This window comes from Microtus oregoni, unplaced genomic scaffold, assembly GCF_018167655.1.
Source record: "Microtus oregoni isolate MIOR12 unplaced genomic scaffold, Mior012 000059F_ref0000304, whole genome shotgun sequence".
Taxonomy (NCBI): Eukaryota; Metazoa; Chordata; class Mammalia; order Rodentia; family Cricetidae; genus Microtus; species Microtus oregoni.
This window is the reverse complement of record NW_024543835.1, coordinates 3700350-3719429: the sequence shown is the minus strand read 5'-3', so window position 1 is coordinate 3719429 and position 19080 is coordinate 3700350. Positions and strand designations below refer to the sequence as shown.

At 38.5% G+C, this 19080-nt stretch overlaps 1 protein-coding gene across 1 annotated transcript in view; it reads right to left on the bottom strand.

The window, feature by feature from the left end:
* LOC121438964 (dystrophin-like) overlaps window positions 1-19080 on the bottom strand; it is a 689483-nt gene that overhangs the window by 30892 nt on the left and 639511 nt on the right. Inside the window, 1 exon segment of the mRNA XM_041639468.1 lies at window positions 16969-17127. Within this exon segment, the coding sequence (XP_041495402.1) occupies window positions 16969-17127 (159 nt within the window).

Sequence of the window (19080 nt, the reverse complement as noted above, 5' to 3'; positions counted from 1 at the left end):
AACCCACGGTGGAGTCTCTGTGCTCACTTCCTCTTCCTCCCAGTATCCTGTTCTGTTTTCTCCTCCCACCTATCTTCTAACCAATAAAATGGGCCAGGGCAGTTCCTTTATTAGCCAGTGACCTTCCTCCATCACTAAATTATCTTTTAAAGTATTTATAAAAATTCAGAAGATTTATCAAGAAGCAGTAAAGCATATGAGGTTGAATTGGAAATGACTTTTAAAAAACATTTAAATTAAAAATTTTTGTGGTTAGTTGCTGAGGAATCCCATCAGGACGGAACCTTCATCTGGTGATGGATGGAGATAGAGACAGAGACCCACACTGGAGCACTGGACTAAGCTCCCAAGGTCCCAATGAGGAGCAGAAGGAGGAAGAACATGAGCAAAGAAGTCGGGGCCACGAGGGATGTACCCACCCACTGAGACAGTGGAGCTGATCTATTGAGACCTCACCAAGACCAGCTGGACTGTGACTGAAAAAGCATGGGATAAAACTGGACCCTCTGAACATGGCGAACAATGAGGGCTGATGAGACGCAAAGGACAATGGCACGGGGGTTTGATCCTACGTAATGTGATGGCTTTGTGGGAGCCTAGCCAGTTAGGATGTTCACCTTCCTAGATATGGACGGAGGGGGGAGGGCCTAGGTCTTACCATAGGGCAGAAAACCCTGACTGCTCTTTGGACTGGAGAGGGAGGGGGAAGGAGTGGGAGGAGGGGGAGAAGGGTGGGAGGAGGGGGCGTAGGGTGGGAGGAGGGGGAGGGAAATGGGAGGCTGGGAGGAGGTGGAAACTTGTTTTTTTTCTCCTTTTCTCAATTAAAAAAAATTTGTGTATGAGTGTATGCCTATAAATATATATGTGCGTGTGTGTATATATATATATATGTACACACACGCACATATATATCTCTACACCATGAGCATATCTGGTATACCTGGCCAATAGAGGTTTAGGATTCCCTGGAACTGGAGTTACAGATGGCTGTAGGCTGGCATGTGGGTACTGGTAATTGAACCCAGGTACTCTAGAAGAGAAACCAGTGCCCCAAACCCTTGAGTATCTCTCCTGCCATGTGGAGATGAGTTTAAGTGATATTTTGGTTTGGGGTTCTACTTTGCTTTATTTTGGTTTTAAAACAAGGTTTTATAATGCAGTTTAGGATTGCTGAGAACTTTATGTGCAGGTCACATTGGCCTAGAACTCACAATCCTTCTGCATTAGAAGCATGTGCCATAATGTGGGGATTACCAAATGTTCTGGAACAAATAAAATCATAGTCACAGAGTTGTTTGGTTGTAGTTTTGCTAGTGATTCATCAACAAAGGTCCTTAGCTCAATGCATTGTGCTCTCAAAGTTAAAATTATTCATATACCTTTGAAGTATATTATAATGCTAGAATTCTTTAAGGTTTTTATTTTTAATTATAGGGGAGGGGTTATGTATACATGAGTTCAGGCTCCTGTGGAGATCAGAAAACAACACTTGATTCCCTGGAGCTGGAGTGAGAGGTAGTTGTAATTTACCTGACATTGGTGCTGAATGAACTTAATCCTCTTAACCACTAAGCCATCCTTCCAGCCTCTAGATTTTTTAAATACAGTATTTATAACGCATGTTCGGAACTATAAATGACTGATAAGACACTACTATATAACTTCCATTCTAAGGTAAGAGGTCAATTTTGAGACAATGTTTTGCTATACAGTACCAACTGGCCTGGAACTCTGGCTCTGTTCCCTCTACATCCAAATGTTGGGTGTCATAGACATGTGCTGACTCCCAAGGTGAGTTGTTTTAATGTTTTGGCACAAACACACACTTGACTCATTTTCATAGCTGCTTACCAATTTCTATTGCGAACTGATACATAACAGTTTCCTGAAGCTGTACATCTCACCCCTACTGATACTCTAATTGTTAGGATGAAGTCATGGAGCGATTTCAGTACAGATGAATATATGTCAGGGATCAGATAATAACTCCACAGAGAATCTATTTACATTCTTGATTATCTTGTAAATTGTATTTCTCTGGTATCTCCCTAAAGAACACTAATTCAAATTCATTGCACAAGGCTTCTGTCACTACAATTTCTTCTTGTAGCCAGTCATGCTAAAAAAAATGTTTCCCATCCATTATTAATTTCTTATTCTCTGTAGAGCTAAAACAACCTTCCATACTACAACTACACAGTTGTAGCTGATTTATTTTGTCATAAAGTATACAAACATGAATGCCCAGATACAAATTTACATTTTAACAAATTTCCTAAATACCTAATGGACAGAAAAGATGACTCAAATTGGCATGACCTTATTGCCTCATCTCTACTATTTGGAAATGCCAAAGTACTTGGACTTTTTAGTAGTGATTTACAAGTATCTCTATGGCAATGCTACCTAGCACATATGATAAAGAAAATACAGGCCTTTGTAATTTCCACTTAACATAGGTCATGTATTATCTAAATGGAATTCCCCTACTAAGAGTAATTATACAGTTATATAATTATATAAGTAAATAAAGGCATTTTTTTCCAGTGATCAGTGAATTCTTAAGCAGTATTGTATGTTACACTTTTATACAGTCTAAGATCACATAGAGTCTATATGTAGTATACATGTAAAAGGAACAGAACAGAGAAATTAGGCTCTACCCTCGTACAATATTAAAAACAATGGAAACATAGCCACCAAAATCTTTATTGAAGCAAATATAATAAATCATATAAAATTATAAGAGTCACTATATACTTAGTGATTTAGTACTTCCTTTTTAAAAAAGGCATACTATTTTGCCAGAATGATACATTTGAAAACTGGAAACTGCATAAACCCTTTCCATCATAACTCAACTATTTAAAGCTATATCAAAACACTTAATCAAGCGCCAAGTCAAAAAATCCCCTAGACCAACCAGAAGAAGATATTCATCTGACTTGGCATTACCAATGTTAATTAAGGAGAATCTCATGGAGTAGGAAATAAGAGTATGCATATTTTAGACTTGCCTTGAGCAAAACAGTAAAAATGGGAGGACGCCCCCAGGCTTATTTCTAATCCTTTTTTTTTTTGCTTAACAGAGTCCCCCCTTTGAAGAAATCACAGAGTTCTTAATTCCACCCCTTTCCAACTGAAATTTACTACATTTAAAGACAGATCTTCTAGAAGAAACTTAATACTTACTGGATTTTAGAATAATGGATATTTTTCCAATAATATATACATTTAAAAATAGATGTCAAAGCATTAACAGAGAACAAAAAAAAACATCAGGGAAAAATCTGAGCAATATAATAACTTTTTGACACCTTGTCTTTCTGTTGTCTTTCGCGAAGCTTGGCAGAGGAGGGAATTAAAGCAGGATTTGAGAGATAATCTTGGCATCTAAAAAGACCTTGATTTACTCCCTGCTGAAACTAAGGAACTGATTTAAGCACTAATCTCATTATGAGGTTTAAAAAGCCGTTAGTATTACTGGTCTGTATTCTGTATGTAAATCATATGCCAAGCTTAGCCCATACCATGTATTCCACAAAAGTTGGTTACTATTACTATTGTTGCAACTGCTGTTATTCTCCTCCTCTCTCCTCTCTCTCTCTCTCTCTCTCTCTCTCTCTCTCTCTCTCTCTCTCTCTCCTTCTCTCCCTCCTTCCCTCTCCCCCCCCCTCTGTTTTGTTGTTTTGTTTTGGAATTTGAAATCTCAGGTGTGCTGTAATCTCCCTATCAGAAAATAGTGCTTAGATAGCGTTAAATGAAAGCGATCCATGAAGATGTAATGAGCTTGGTAGAAAATGTAAATATAGTGCTAGGAAAGGGATTTAGCCTTCTAAATCTGCCTGGTGTGTACTTGGATCCTAGCCTCTAGCCATGTTGAAATTACTACCTCCAAACTTTGCAACTACTATGCATTTCCCACCATCTGTGTTTTAGTAATGTTTACCAGGGATGTGCATTTAGAAAAAATGAAGTTACTGAGTTAAAATCATTACGATGGGAACTCCTTGGGTTTAATTAATTAAATATGGTAGGTGTGTACCAAAATTGTCAGATTATACCCATTAAGTTACTGTTAGAATAACATGCTTCAGTCAAGTTGACTGGGTCAATGTGTCTAGATGTGCTGTGTTTTCTGAGTATGCCACTGACACATTGATCATAGAAAATAAAACGAAATAAAACCCCAAAAAACGAAAACAGAAAAGAATTTGACAATATTAACTGGCTCTACTTTTTGTCTTTACCAACTCGCATTTTTCAAAAATTCATGATTATGTACCATACACATTATTGTCTATTATACACATTGTTGTTTATAGGAGAAATGTATTTATCATCAGTTCAACAAACGAAAAGGAGTCATAAGAAATTCTAGGCACATTATGTGGAAATAAGGCCAGCAAAAAAACGCTCAAGACAAACATGATAGTGCCTATTCCTCTCTAACCAAAAGGCTGACTAAGACTGGAGATAAGTTAGTCAAGCCCGTAGGAATAATACCACTGGGAAAAGTATCTTTCAATTTTCAGACAAATACAGGAAAATATCAAAGTTTCATTATCTCTGGTCAGCAGAATGCTCAACTACCTCTAGGAGAGTCAGAACTTCAAGCTTTGAGTGGTCCAGCTTGAGTCCTCCTTGGGCATCAGGCCTTATGTTCATCTAATAAACTTAACCTGAGGGCCCATTTCCCACTTCCTTAAAGTGGTCATATTTAATACTATGTCCTCTTGTATTCCAATGACAGAAACTAAGAAATTGTTTCTTCAAAAATAAGTACACAGTTGCCAGTAAAGTCAAAACAACCCAAATTTCCAACTGGTGAATAGATATTAAAAATGTGATACGTCTGTCCATACAATGGAATGCTAGTCAGCATTAAAAATGAAGTACTATAACATGATGTAATACAGATGTCACTTATAATATTATGCTAAGTGAAAGACCAGCACAAAAGAGCATGGGTTATACAAATTCATTCATATGAAGGGTAAGGAATATACACCTCTACAGAAGAAAGTCAATAAATTGGTAATATAGGTTTCTGTTGCTAGGGATTGGTCACAGGACAAAGGAGAAGTGAGAAAAAATGAGTACTGGATGACATTCTGCGATGAAGAAAATCTTCGAAAATTGAACATGCGATGGCAACTGCACAACTTTTGAGATTATGCTATCAACCAATGAATTATACAAGTTAGGAGGGTGGATTGCATGAAATGGACAGTATATATATCAAGACACTTCCGTAAAAATGAAGTTTTGGATTTCAAATTGCATCTTTCAGGACACTGAAAATAAATTCACAGTGAAAACAGTCATTTCTTATTCTTTTCCCTAATGTAGAGGACTCAACATGTAACCTATGGTGTACACATGTTTGTAGAATTACTTGTACAAGATAGCCAAAACTTTCACATGGTCTGTATGTTTCCTAATAACGTCCCCAATAATCCTAAAACACTCAAGTCTAGGTTAACCTAAACTGCGTTGTTTTCACTCGAATGGAAACACAACCTAAGGGGACATATGAAAGAAACTGTAGAAAGAATAGCAGAAGTAAGGGAAAACAATGAAGACACCTTGCTTCTGTCACAGCTCACATGACAAAGAGCATTTTCCCTCCGCTCATTTACATAACACATGCAGGTACCTGGAACTCAGGAGACAGGGGCATGTGAAACACTATTCCATACCTTTGAAGAGCTCAGATTTGAATGTGTGGGATATTGTCTATTTCTACGCCACAGTAACAAACATTAGGTGACTGCAAAATGATTGGGAACCATGCTCACTGCTAAAGCTGAAACTCTACATGTTACTTACTTTGACAATTAGTCCTCTGGTCTACTAGACCGTCATAAGAAACGGAACACATAGGAAATTATTTGCTTGTGGCCTACAATTACAGCAGACAAAGCGGCGCTTTATGGCCACCGACACAGAAGGTTACCTTTTGATTATTAAGACAAAAATATAAAATGGATGGAGTCAGCCGTTTCCAGGATCTATTCCGCTGTGTAAGAGATACAAAGCAGCAAGCCACTTCTAGTACCCCAGGTGTTCTTTCTACAGGTACTCTCTTCCTAGAAAGAGTCGTCCATAGGCTTCCATGTCCTCTACAACTGTGACCTTCCCCTACAACTCACTGATCCTTAATCAAGACTTAAAACTCCAGATCTCCTTTTTCAACATTGTTCCTGATGACTCCTTTAGGCGCCGGCTCTGTGGATTGGAACTAGTTCATCAACAAGCCACACATGGTGGATATACTGAGCATTCATCTTTAAAATTTCTGTGTCAGGAAGAGGAATAGCTTCCTGAAGGAGCATCACACAGGACCATATAATAATGTACATACTCTGTAAATTTCCAGTAACCTGTTACTTTAAAGCTACATTTGCATTTCTGTTATAAGGTAAAGGGACAGAAAAAAAATCTCCCACTGTGTTGACTACACGTGTTAAAATCATGACCCAGCAGATATGTAAAGCAAAAAGAGGCCATTGCCTGTAAACACTTAAAACATTTTTTTTTCACTATTCTGGTGACAGAAACAAAAGCTGCCTTCCCACAAGCTAACCAGTGAATGAACAAGTAAGAACTTTCCTATAGTAAGTTCACTGTATCAGACAGAGTATTGGTGGAATCTTTTGTTTGTGCTTTAACTGGAAACCCAGATTATCCCAGACAGCAGTCCACAAAAAAAGGGTACCAAGAATGTTCTATATCTACTGGTGATAATTTCACATGCTCCTTCACATTTTATGAACTCATTCTTGAGGACTCAGTGTTTATACGGCAATTGCCTCAGTACCAGCACATATCCAGGGCTTATGCGCAGGTTCCTGTGGTAACTACTTTTTCCGATCTCCCCTGAAAAGACAAAGGCCTAGACTTCAACATTTACAATAGAAAGCTAACCATTCCTCTCTTTGGTTGGTTTCTTACACACTTGATTTTTTTTTAATCAAGTTGTGTTCCATATAGCATTACAATTGAGTTTGAGGTCAAGTCAGCAAGGACAGTATTGGGTTAAACATAATTAACCATTGCTTTCTCTTCTATCCTCAACGCAAGCATTAATGTGACAAGGATTCCCTTATACAAAAGCTTATCTGTCTTTGGAATACTTTTCCTTAAAGGCTCTCAAAGACATTCTCTGAACACATTTTGGGCTACCATAAGCTATATTCCATGTATTTTCTGTAAAAATAGTCTTTTCACAATTATCAAAAGCCACCTAGGGTTTCCCTTGATCTTTTATATTAAATGTTGGTGAGTACACTAGTCAATAATTATACATAGCATAACAGTGGTTCAGAGTTCAGAGCCATCAGACTAGGAATCCATGTGGTAGCTGTCTGCAGTGTCTTTTAGAGTCTAGATACCAAGTCTTTTGGATACAGGGTTGTAACGATTGAATAAAATAGTGTATGAACTCAGACCTGGTTCTGTTCACATCAAGCATTCAAAGGACAGCTATTCATCTTTGTTGCCAAAATTCAGGAAAATTACAATGTTTCTTTAGTATAGCCTATATTTCCTTCATCTAATATCAAGAGTTTGCAAAAATGTTTCTTCTTTCCTCCCTGGATACAAGGAAGTTCCAATGGAATCTGAAGCTCAATCGAGGGCATCCCTAGTATGCTCATTCACATCACAGAGATCTGATTGCTATGGCTTTTTAAAAATATACCCTTTTGGAAAAGGAACACATTTATAGAAATGTCCTCGAATACAAGAATTTAGTAGACCAAATTCACTATGCCTATCGTCTGCCCCTTTGCAAATAGAAGTTGCATATAGAATAGAAGTCAAACTCCTTAATATGACTTACAACGTCCTATATAAAGGAGTCTCCACCTGCATTCCACTACACTCTTTCTCTTCATTCCATGTTATGCATGATTCATTGTTCTGGCAGTCAGGAAAACTCTTCCCTTCCCAGCTGTAGTCTAGGAAAGGGCTGTCATTAACCTTATACTCCCTTCGCAGAGATGTCTCCACTCCCAGACAGAATTCAGCATTGACCTTTTTGCTCATCCAGAGCACTTCCTATGCTAGATTTTAATGTTCATATTTCGTTATTATTTCATTAAGTGTTGAGCTCCATAGGGTAAGAAACAGACCTGAGTCATCATTGAAGTCTCACATGAAGTATTCACCTAGTAACCCTAGATTTAAATGAAATTATATGCTTGGGCCTATAAACTAACAAAAGAAAGTCAAGATCTTATTCTATTGTCACAGGATGGTCTAGTAGTAAAGTCCACAAGGAGAATGGGCGGGTGGGGCCATCTAACAAAGGAAGTGGGGTTGTATGAATGTAAGCTCGTATCCAGTCTGTCTTAGAGAGATGCCAGCTGTATCCATAAAATATGAATATTCTAATCACCAGAGGGTTGCTTCAATTTTTCTGTAGAATGAAACAGTCTGGGGCTCTCCAATCTGCTATCACAAGATTCCAAGTGCAGCCGAAAACGATTTGACTGTTCTGATTTGGGTGATGTCAGATTCTTAGCCTGAGGGTCATGGAATGTAGCAACAACTCTAGTCTTAAGGAACATGCAGTTCCTATCTTCTTAGGTCTAGAATATGGATCTAAATGCCGTGCTCAATTGCCAACTGAGATGAAACTAGCACACAGGTTATACCATGAAAGACCTAATTAACAATGCCCCCATTCAGCAGGAAGCAGTTTGGAGAGAAAAAACTGCGCCCATGTTCCCAAATATGGTTTATAAACGTTCTTTTACATTTAAAAGGGGATATGACATAGATATGAATAATTTACATTAGTATAGATTTTGCTTTATTGATAGAGATTTAAGGTCAATTTTGTTATATGTATATGTATTTCTGATCTGTATTAAGGTATTGTGATTGTGTAGTTCACTTAAAAATGTAATGTACATAGGTTGTTAATAGATAATCATAATAATCAAGTTTGTAGTCATGTTAGTTAAGATTTTGTAGATGTACATAGATATATTTCAGATAGTCATTCTTCATATCTTTCAAAAAATTATAGAATATGGCATTTTAAATGTTTTAATAACTTAGGGTTTTTCATGACAATGAGACACTCTGCTCCTGGCAGCACCAATCTACTTCAGGAAGAAGATGGGCATCGAACAGGATCCTTATGGAGTTTGATAGCCATTTCGGCAAGAAACTGCTCTTGCCTGGACTGTTGCATAAACTGGACACAAAGAACCCGCAAAGAGAGGACTGCTGAACTTGCCTAAAGGTGAGATGATCTTTTGGGGTTCCTGATTCATGAAAGAGTCTGCAAGACATTCTGCAGGACACAACAGATAGTGACTGAACTGCCTTTGAAATGTCCTGCTTCATGGAAATGTCTGCTGGAAACTATGGGCCTGTAGGCCGAAGATGGATGCCCCAACAGTACAGAGAAACTTTGGGTGACTGTCCAGGCAGCGAGATGTCTCTGTCATTTCTAGAGTTTGAAAGTTGCTTATTTCTTGTTTGCTTAGGTAATATTGTATCTTTCTGGAGTCTTTGATGGAGTTGAAGAATAGTTAGTTATAGTTTTCCTTAGTTATGATAAAGATTATTGTAATTTTTACTTGATAACTGTTTTGTTATATGTAATTTTGCTATGTTAAGTTAAAGCCTTCCTTTTTTTTTGTTTAAACAGAAAAAGGGGAAATGATGGAGGAAGGTCATTGGCTATTAAAGAAACTGCCTTGGCCCATTTTATTGGTTAGAACATAGGTGGGTGGAGTAAACAGAACAGAATGCTGGGAGGAAGAGGAAGTGAACTCAGACTTGACAGCTCTGCTCTCTGGAGCAGAGGCCATTCTCCCCTCTCCCGGGCACATGCGATGAAGTTCCAACCCAGGATGGACATAGGCTAGAATCTTCCTGGTAAGTGCACCTTGGGGTGCTACACACCTTATTAGAAATGGGCTAGTCCAGGTACGAGAGTTAGCCGAGAAGAGGCTAGATATAATGGGCCAAGCAGTGTTTAAAAGAATACAGTGTCCGTGTAATTATTTCGGGGCATAAGCTAGCAGGCGACCGGGGTGCTGGGGACGCAGCCCCGCCGCTCGTATTACAACACGACTTGAATACATTTACTACAGCTAGGCAATTAAAAAGAGATATTTAGGGGAACAGAGAAAAAATAAAGAGTAATTCTTGGTTATTCATTCACTCCTAAGAAAGAGATGCCCCAAATCAGTCCCCTCCAATTTTGATTAACTTGGAATAAACTGAATAATAGTCGATATACTACTGTGAGATAGAACTGAGCCTCTGATTCTTGGGGACTCTACCTCTGATTTGTGGACATCTCCTCTCTGCCTAAATAAAGCTGTGATGGTTGACCCAATTCTAACACAGTTTTTGAGATACAGTGTTTGCCCTTCAGCTCTTCATCATTCTTGCCATAAAAGGCAGGGCTGTTTGATTTATGGTGTTTAACTTGCTCCCTTTATCCAAAAAAGGTCCTGTAGCCCTGTGTTTTGTAGCCTATGTTGCCAAGCAACATAAATGCCTAGTTTCATTAACCTTCTCATATACAATGCTGACTTGAACAAACGTAAGAATCGGTCTCTAGTTTCCAGTGCTGTCAACTGGACATGTCAAGATTCTGTGATATGCCCCTCATCTTCTTTGCTTACGCTCAATTCCTCACCTGCTACAATTAAGAAAGGCCACAAAATTGGTCTTCCATTTGAGACCAGGACTTCTCTTGCACACTGGTGCCCTTTAACCTCTCTTTCTCTCTATTGCCTCTTTTGAGAAAATGCTCTCAGTCCCAAGTCCTCTTCTCATCTCCTGGCATGTTTTTTTCCAGCATATACAAAGTAATTAGAGATTTTTACATAAAAAGAATAGAATGATCAATATGTGACAATATGTAAAATAATTCCAGCAAATGTATATTTGTAAATATTTGCACATGTAAAACCTGTCTTTATTATTATGAATTATTATTATGTTTTGTTCTTTTTAACCTTATACACTTCTTGAGTGTCCTCTAGAGATGAATTTCAAGTATGTGAATATTTACAAATAGATTTGTGGATTGAATTATTTTACATACTTTGACAAGGTCTTCCTTTTTTATTGAATGCTCTGTACAAAAAGTAGGAGAATAGGGACTCTAAGAGCAATTCCCTTCTTATAGACTGCTGGCATTTGCGCAAGAGGATGATACCAGGACCATCACTCAACTTCTGCCCCACTCCATTCACTATCTTCTAGCCCCCTGGCCCCTGAGGAAAGACTTCCACAAATTCTGCTGAGAATTCCAGCATAGGATATTCTTGAACTGTCAACCCTGGTTGCAAAAAGTCTGTCTTTTGGCTATGCTCCTGTCAGACCCTTCCTGTATTCCCCCAGAGCTGTTGCAGCACCAAGCCAATGAGCTCTCTTCGTCTATCGGAGACATCAGCTTTACCTGCTCCTTAATACAACATGGAAATTGGGGCTGTTTCCCCATTTGTACAATCTACTGAACTCTTGGATCACCTCTCGCATAAGCTCCTTTTTGTCCTAAAAACATGCTTTCCTAATGCCTTGTGGTTCTTTTAATTGAAATTTACCCACCACAAAGCTATACGAATCTCTATGCATTCACATAAACTTCATGTACACACAAACCACAGACCTCGGTGTAAATATAAGGGTCTAAATTCTGGATGATGCCCAGGGATGGCTCCTTGTTTGTCCTAGGGTGCTATTGCTGTGATAAACCTCCAATACCAAAAGCAACTTGAGGAAGAAAGTTTTTTTTTTGTACTTTCACATCACTGTCCATCATATAAGGAAGTCAGGACAGGAACACAAACATGGTAGGAACCTGGAGTAGGGAACTAAAGCAAAGACTATGGAGAAACACTGTTTACTGGCTTTATCATCCTGGTTACTTATAGTACCCAGGACCAACAGCACTTGGGTGTGGCATCACCTGCAGTATCCTGCACCTTCCCAAATCAATCATTAATCAAGACTTGCGTACAAGCCAGATCTATAGGGACATATTCTTAATTAACACTCCCTCTTCCCAGAAACATCTAGGCTTGTGCCAAGTTTACAGATAACAACCAGCATACTATCCTAGGTGAGGAGGTCTATACTCCTCAGTGTGACACCATGCTCTTTCCCTCTTGCACAACAGACGGCTTCATCGCCTCCCTTTCTTTGTCTTGTTTTGAGATTGGGTTTCACTGTGTAGACCTTGCTGGCCTAGAACTCACCAGGCTGGCCTCAAACTCACAGACATCTATCTGCCTTTGTCTCCTAACCGTTGAGAATAAAGGTTTATGCCACCATACCTGGCTACAATGTAGATTTTGCAAATGACATTCTGTCATTGTTCCTAATGTTTTAACTTACTCATCCCTGGCTGGCTACCCCCAGCTCTTGACCCCACTTTTACTCTTTCAGTTTGGCCACTTCTTATCACTTTGGACTACCATATAGACCAAAACAAAGAAAATGGACTAAAGATGCCTGAGCTTATGAAGATTTATATCAATGAAAGCAGGACCTAAGAACATTAGGTTGTTTACAAGGTACATGAACAGGTCAATGGTTTCCACCTAGTTCAAACCAGCGTCATAAGTAACAAATCTAAAACTTCTTGGAATGTTATATAATCTTGTATGAATATTGGCAGAATGAAACAAAGCAAGAAAAAACCAAATCAAAGCTGAAAAGGCCTGGTTACCAAAGAACCAAACCAAAGCATATGAAAGGTACTGGGTAGGTACTACAAATCTGCTGAGCCCGATGCTGTCATAGAATATGAAATAATGTTAATCATCTTTAAACTTCACAGTCAATCAAACTCATATTTCCCTGCATTTTAGATTTAAGAGCAACCTAACTAATTTACCATGCTGACAGTAATTTGGCAAGTATAGACTTAAGTCAGGAGACTACAAGATTTCATGAACACAGGAAAAAAGGTAAGCTGTGAGTTCACAGAGCTAAGGACATAGAATGGAACCAACTCTCAGTAATCAGCTGGCTTCTGCCAAATAAAGATAAACTCTAATTATCTGTGCTTAACAAGTGAAACATGAATGATAGGTTAAGCTAATGAATGCTACCAATGTCGCAAACTTTTAAGAGGCACTATCAAAAAGATCCAGAGACATACTCAGCTTTATTCTTATCTTTATGGGGAAAAAAGACTAGGAACCAGAGGGTGCTGGTGGGAGAGACACCCAGAGCCAGGGACTTGGAAAAATGGATTTTTAAAATTCTACGTTTATGAAACAGCCATGCTTAGTACTAATCAAGGCAGAGGGAAGTATTTTGAAATGTTAATAGAACTAAAAAAATAATAAAAGCTCAATTGAATGTTTTCCTTTATGAAATTAGGTTTTTGAAATATTTGTTTTTGAAACTACATGCACGTGTTAAAACCAAAATAGATCCAGCTCCAGTTCAATTCATTTGTTCATTAATTTATTCAGCAAATATGTATTGAATGCTATGTATAAGGAATGGGAGAAAAGGAGCTCTAACAGTAGAGATAAGATATACCCCAAGATGACCAGGATTTATCCCCAGTGTTTGAACTGAACTGACTTTTTGGGGCCCATTCTCTTTGGAAGGCTGCCTTGCTCAGCCTAGATATAGGAGGGAGGGCCTTGGTTCTGCCTCAAAGGAATGTGTTAGACTTTGTTGACTCCCCATGGGAAGCCTTACCCTCTCTAAGGAATGGATTGGGGTGGGACAGGTGGAAGGTAGGGGAGTGGGAGAAGGGGAGAGGGAACTGGGATTGGTATGTAAAATGAGAAAAGACTATCAACCCTGTCTCGAAAAAACCAAAAAAATAAAATAAAATAAAAAAAATTAAAAAAGGAAAAACGATATACCCAAGATGTATGTAGAATAGCAACCTTGAGTTTCTCTAGGGCATTGGGCCAGGAAAATTGTGAAAAAGAGTAATTAATAGAATTAATAACATATGTAGTCAGGAATTGGAGTCTCCAATTAACTCTCCTCTGCTAACTGCAATGTGAACATAAATCACATTTATAGAATAAGGACACCAAATATTCACAGATATTTGACATTTAGAAATACTAAATAAACACTAAATATACACAAATATTTACATATACTCAAAGTCCCCATCCAGAGATTGAGTACAATACTAAAATATCCTTGCCCATTTTCTCCACAAGTAGGCTATTATTTGTCATTTTTGCAGCCTAATTCTGACTTGGGAAATATCCAGGCTGGCAGGCACAGAGAAAGAGAATCTAGTGATTTCCTAGGCTTTTTTAGGGAGGCAAATGACAAATTAAAGGCTTTGAAAGCAACACCCAATGCAAAGGTCACAGAAGCAGAATGGTCCTACATCTCTTTCTTAAAATCTCTAAGAAGACAGCAGAGGATAGGGCAAGAAAACGAGGAAGGCTGTTCCCAAGAGGGAGACACTTCTTTGGGATTTAAGTAGGAGGTGAAAATCGAACTAAGAAGAAGAAGAAAAGAAAAGACTCATTCTGACCTTTTCAAGATAACCCCCAGAAAGACTCACATAATGGCAGAGGCCTCGTTTTGGAGCACTAAGTTGCCCTGCTATATAATCTTTCTTTCAGAGAACAAACCATCCCATTTTCAGTGACAATCCTGGATATATTTCAGGGTAAAGTGGTTGAACTAGTTTATTCAAGGACGTTTGTTCTTTGCAACGCTCTCAAGGTAAGGCACATTCTGGGGGAATAAACCCGATTTCTATGTAGATGGCATTTACATAGAATGGCTCTTTATTCTCTGAACCAAGGTAGAGTTGGCTATTTTGAGTGTGAAAAAATAAACCTGGTATGAATTTATGTCTACCACTAGCTGACTGGGAAATCTGGGGCAAGCTATTTGAACCTCTCTCAGCCTGTGCTTTCTCATCTAAAGAAAGGAGATGTGTACTTCTTTGTACAGCTTTTAAAAAGATTAAATGATCTAAAATATATGAAAGTACTTTTAAAATGAGAAGCTGGTAGTGTTTCTCAGTGGTAGAATGGGTCCTTAGCACGCATGAGGTCATGGATTCAGTCCCTAGTACCAGAGACGGTGCTCTGAAAATGATGAAATGATACATAAATAAGTTTAATCAGTATTCCTCCCCAACACTCATTGACCTGGTTACCATGGCATGGAGGGAGCATCGCACAACCCACCAACAAAACCTATATCCTGACTAATGGCCTAAAAGATGTACTAAGCAATGGTAAGCATCATATACTAGACAATGTACATACTCTTCAAGAGCATCAGATTGTGTTTATAGGGGAAATCCCAATCCTTTCTTCTCTTTTGACTTTGATAAAGATTTAATATGAATGACTACTAGCTATTGTTACTACTTATTATTAGTGACTCTTTCCAGTAAAATAATAGGAGAAGTATCTTGGATTTCATTCCTACTTTTACAAATAGAGCTAATAAAATAAAGCTATCATTAATCTTCTCTCCACAAATGTACAATATTACAGCATTACTGGCGGTCATGTGACCTCCTTGCTATATTCTTAAATTTATATCATATAAGGATGAGGACATGATCTGTAGTGTTTTACCAAACACTTCCTGAGTAGTGAAATATTATCACTGTGGTAGGACCTACTAGAGGAACAAGATGCTGATCACTGAATGGCCAGGACTCATTTGAAGGAGGTACGGACAACAGGGCAAACTGCCCTTAGTTTTCTGGGCAAAATCTAAAGTTATATAGGCCAACAGCGAGCATGAACATGGCCCAGAAAGTAGATGCAAACAAAATCAAAATACTGGCTACAGCAGCATGGTCAGTAGAAGAAGGTGGCGTTGACAAAAGCAAGTCGAGAGAACACAGTGGAAGGTTTGGACGCCCTGCTGAGAAGCTGGGTATTCATTCAAGATACAGTAATCCAGTAAAGTAAGAATGCCATGATAGGCCTTGGTTCTGGAAAGCTACACAAAGAGTCAGCGCAGAGGATTTATCGGGAAAATGGGCGAGGAACTCAAGGGAAGCCAATTTGATAAAGAGCTCTGGCCAGAGGTCAGAGGTATTAAGAGCTGAAAGGCTAGTAGCAGCAGAAGGGACTAGATGAATGACAGCCAGCTTTTTCATGCTGAGGTGACATTCTCCCTCAGGGCACTGGGTCTCAAATACAGTATGTCCTCTAGATTAAGAGGTCTTGCTGCCTTGGGCTAACCAAAAGAGATGAAAGTATTTAAGTGCTACAGATTTGAACAGTCTGGCTTTTAAAGACTTGCCTGGTGGCACTGTCTGTAGCAAGCCACACTATGATTACAGGTGCTTATATGAAAAGGTTCCCTTAACCAGGGTACCCGTGGCATAGCAAATGTAAAACAAAAGGAAGAGACCAAGGTTTTGTATTATCCTGACACCACACAATGGTCTAGATCCTTACAATTTATCTGCTTTAGGCATTATGAATTTTCTTTTTTTAATAATTGTACTTTTTTTTTTACAGGTAATGGCTAACACCTGGAATTGCCTACCTAATCTGCTATGAAGATGAACAAAAGCAGTAACTTCTCTACTTGATGATGAAAAACAAGAGGAAATACTGTTCCCAAATATGACAAAGCCAATGAATCTAATGTTTATGGCAATATGGCCAAACATGTAAAATTTATATAACCACGAATTAAATCACTTAGTTTTTCTCTTAAGTTCTCTTCCCAAATACAAATATATCAAAACCTATGGCACACATGCAATAAACCCAATGCCCCCATTAGCATTAATCCCCTCACACCTAAATTAGGAGGTATTTATTAATCATGCTACATGGCACTCATTTTCTTCTTTCAGACAAGAAGTGAATCTGCAAAAGGAGCCGAACAGATTATTTTCGCAAACAGTTAGACATCGAGTGACTAAGTGAAGACTCCTGGCACTCGTCTTCATGTGCAAGCGTGTGCACTCCGCTTACCAATGACACAGCTACAGAGAAAACTCACCTGTTTTCTTCCTCAAGATCTGCTAGGATTCTCTCTAGCTCCCCTCTTTCCTCACTCTCTAAGGAAATCAAGATCTGGGCAGGACTACGAGGCTGGCTCAGGGGGGAGTCCTGGTTCAAACTTTGGCAGTAATGCTGGATTAACAAATGTTCATCATCTCTGGAAAATAAAATCAAAGGTTTTGGTTTTTCCACCCCCCTTATTTTGTTTTGGGGTCAGGGACTCAGATGTGTATTTGAAAATAGAAACATTTCTTTGCTCTCAACAATTAGTCAGACCCTTCCGTGCCCCTGTTCTGAAGACATTTAGGTACCGCTGTAGTGATGGACAGTTTAAATTGTTTCTTTTTTCAAAAATCCACATGAAACTTACTGGCTTATTTACACAGATAAATCAAAGACAGAATTACAGAAATACTTGGGAGTCTATTTTAACACTTTAGCTTGTTATCAACTAACAAATACTTTTTTTAAAAAAATAACAATGGCTATTTAATTCTTTTGCTAGTAAGTATGTCAAGATGATCTGTTCATTAGCCATGGTACTGATACTGATTGGGTAGGGAGGAGGGAAACATAGTTCTTAAAATAGGAAATAGTATCTTCAGTGGAAGGCAAAAACCCAAATGAGCTGCTTCAGCCAGCTAATTTTAACTCATAGGCCTCAGAGGTGGGATGTTAGCAATAACTAACCTGTGGATAACTGGTTGTTTTAAATACTGTTTAGATATAAATACAAAATTGAAGGGGGTGAAGACATTAAGGTGACTGATTAATACAGGATAAGAACACCTCATTCCTTAGGCTGAATCTTAAGCACTATTTCTGTTGCGGGGAGGGCAGAGGAAGGCATATTCTGAGAGGCAGTTGCATTCTCCTGGCAAGAAGGAACTTTCTAATAACACTCAGGAGAAATCACTCTAAGAATGAAGTGCTCTAAGTTTTTGAAAACTCCATTGTACCTTCAGGTTCTAGGAACTTCATTTTCTTCTTAATGAAACGCTAAAGCTCCTTGTTTCTGGTTCCATGGCGTTAACATGAGCATATGCTACCTTTTGCATACCCACTTAATTATGGTTTTCCGGAGGGGATTTCTGCATAGCCCAGGCTGGCCTTAAGCTGGCAACCCTTCTGTCTCAGCCTCCTGATTACTGGCACGAGTCTGCATGCCTAGCATGCCAGAGCCACCGCATTCTCAGTTTGAAAAGACCAGGTCCTTAGGAAAATGTTTTCATGGCTTCCGTTTTGTTGTCAGTCAATAGAGAGAAGTGGTGGAGATGTTACTAAGTAATCACTGGAGCATTGGGATACATTGCAGTGGGTGACTTCTTGCCTAGCATGCATAAAGCCCTCCTTAACACCACAAAAATAATGATAATAATAAATATTATGATTTTCAGTGGCATTAAAAAGAAACATTTAAATGAAATCAGCTGATCCATCAAAACTGTTCCTAAATAACATATTTTGCTAAACAACAGAGTGAAAATGGATTGCATGTCCTCAGAATGAGCTACAGCTAAATTTTGTTGTAAAATAAAACAATCAAGGTCTTTATCACATAGCTAATATATTAGTACTCAAATTCTATAGTAGTCCTCAAATTCTAAAATTTTATTGCTAGGACTTCCCATATTTAACTGGAACCTATACTTGTTAAGTTTTCTTCCTGTTCTCTGTGGCAGTTCCATGCCTGCCAGAGACTGTCATATGGATACACTCTAAATTAATGTGGAAGTGTGAGAGCATCTTCAATACAAAACTGGGTAGCCAAATGAGTGAACCATTCAAGCCTTTATACGGAGTTGGTTCTTTAGCTACTCACTTTCCTGCTGGAAGATCAGATAATAGCATCACAGTTTTAATTGGGGAAAGGATATTTGTTTGAAGTAAATGACTGGCTGGTGACGTCTCTCTTATTATATTGGTCTCCTCTATGTACTAAATCATTTGGAATTCAATAATTACATAGAAATCCCACTTTAATACAATTTGCTTTGGCTTAATCCTTATGAAGGTCCCTTCCTCATCTGAGCAAGATGCTGGGTTCCCGTACATACTATATAGGATCACTTTACTATGCTTCCATTTGCCTATTCTCCAAAATAAGATG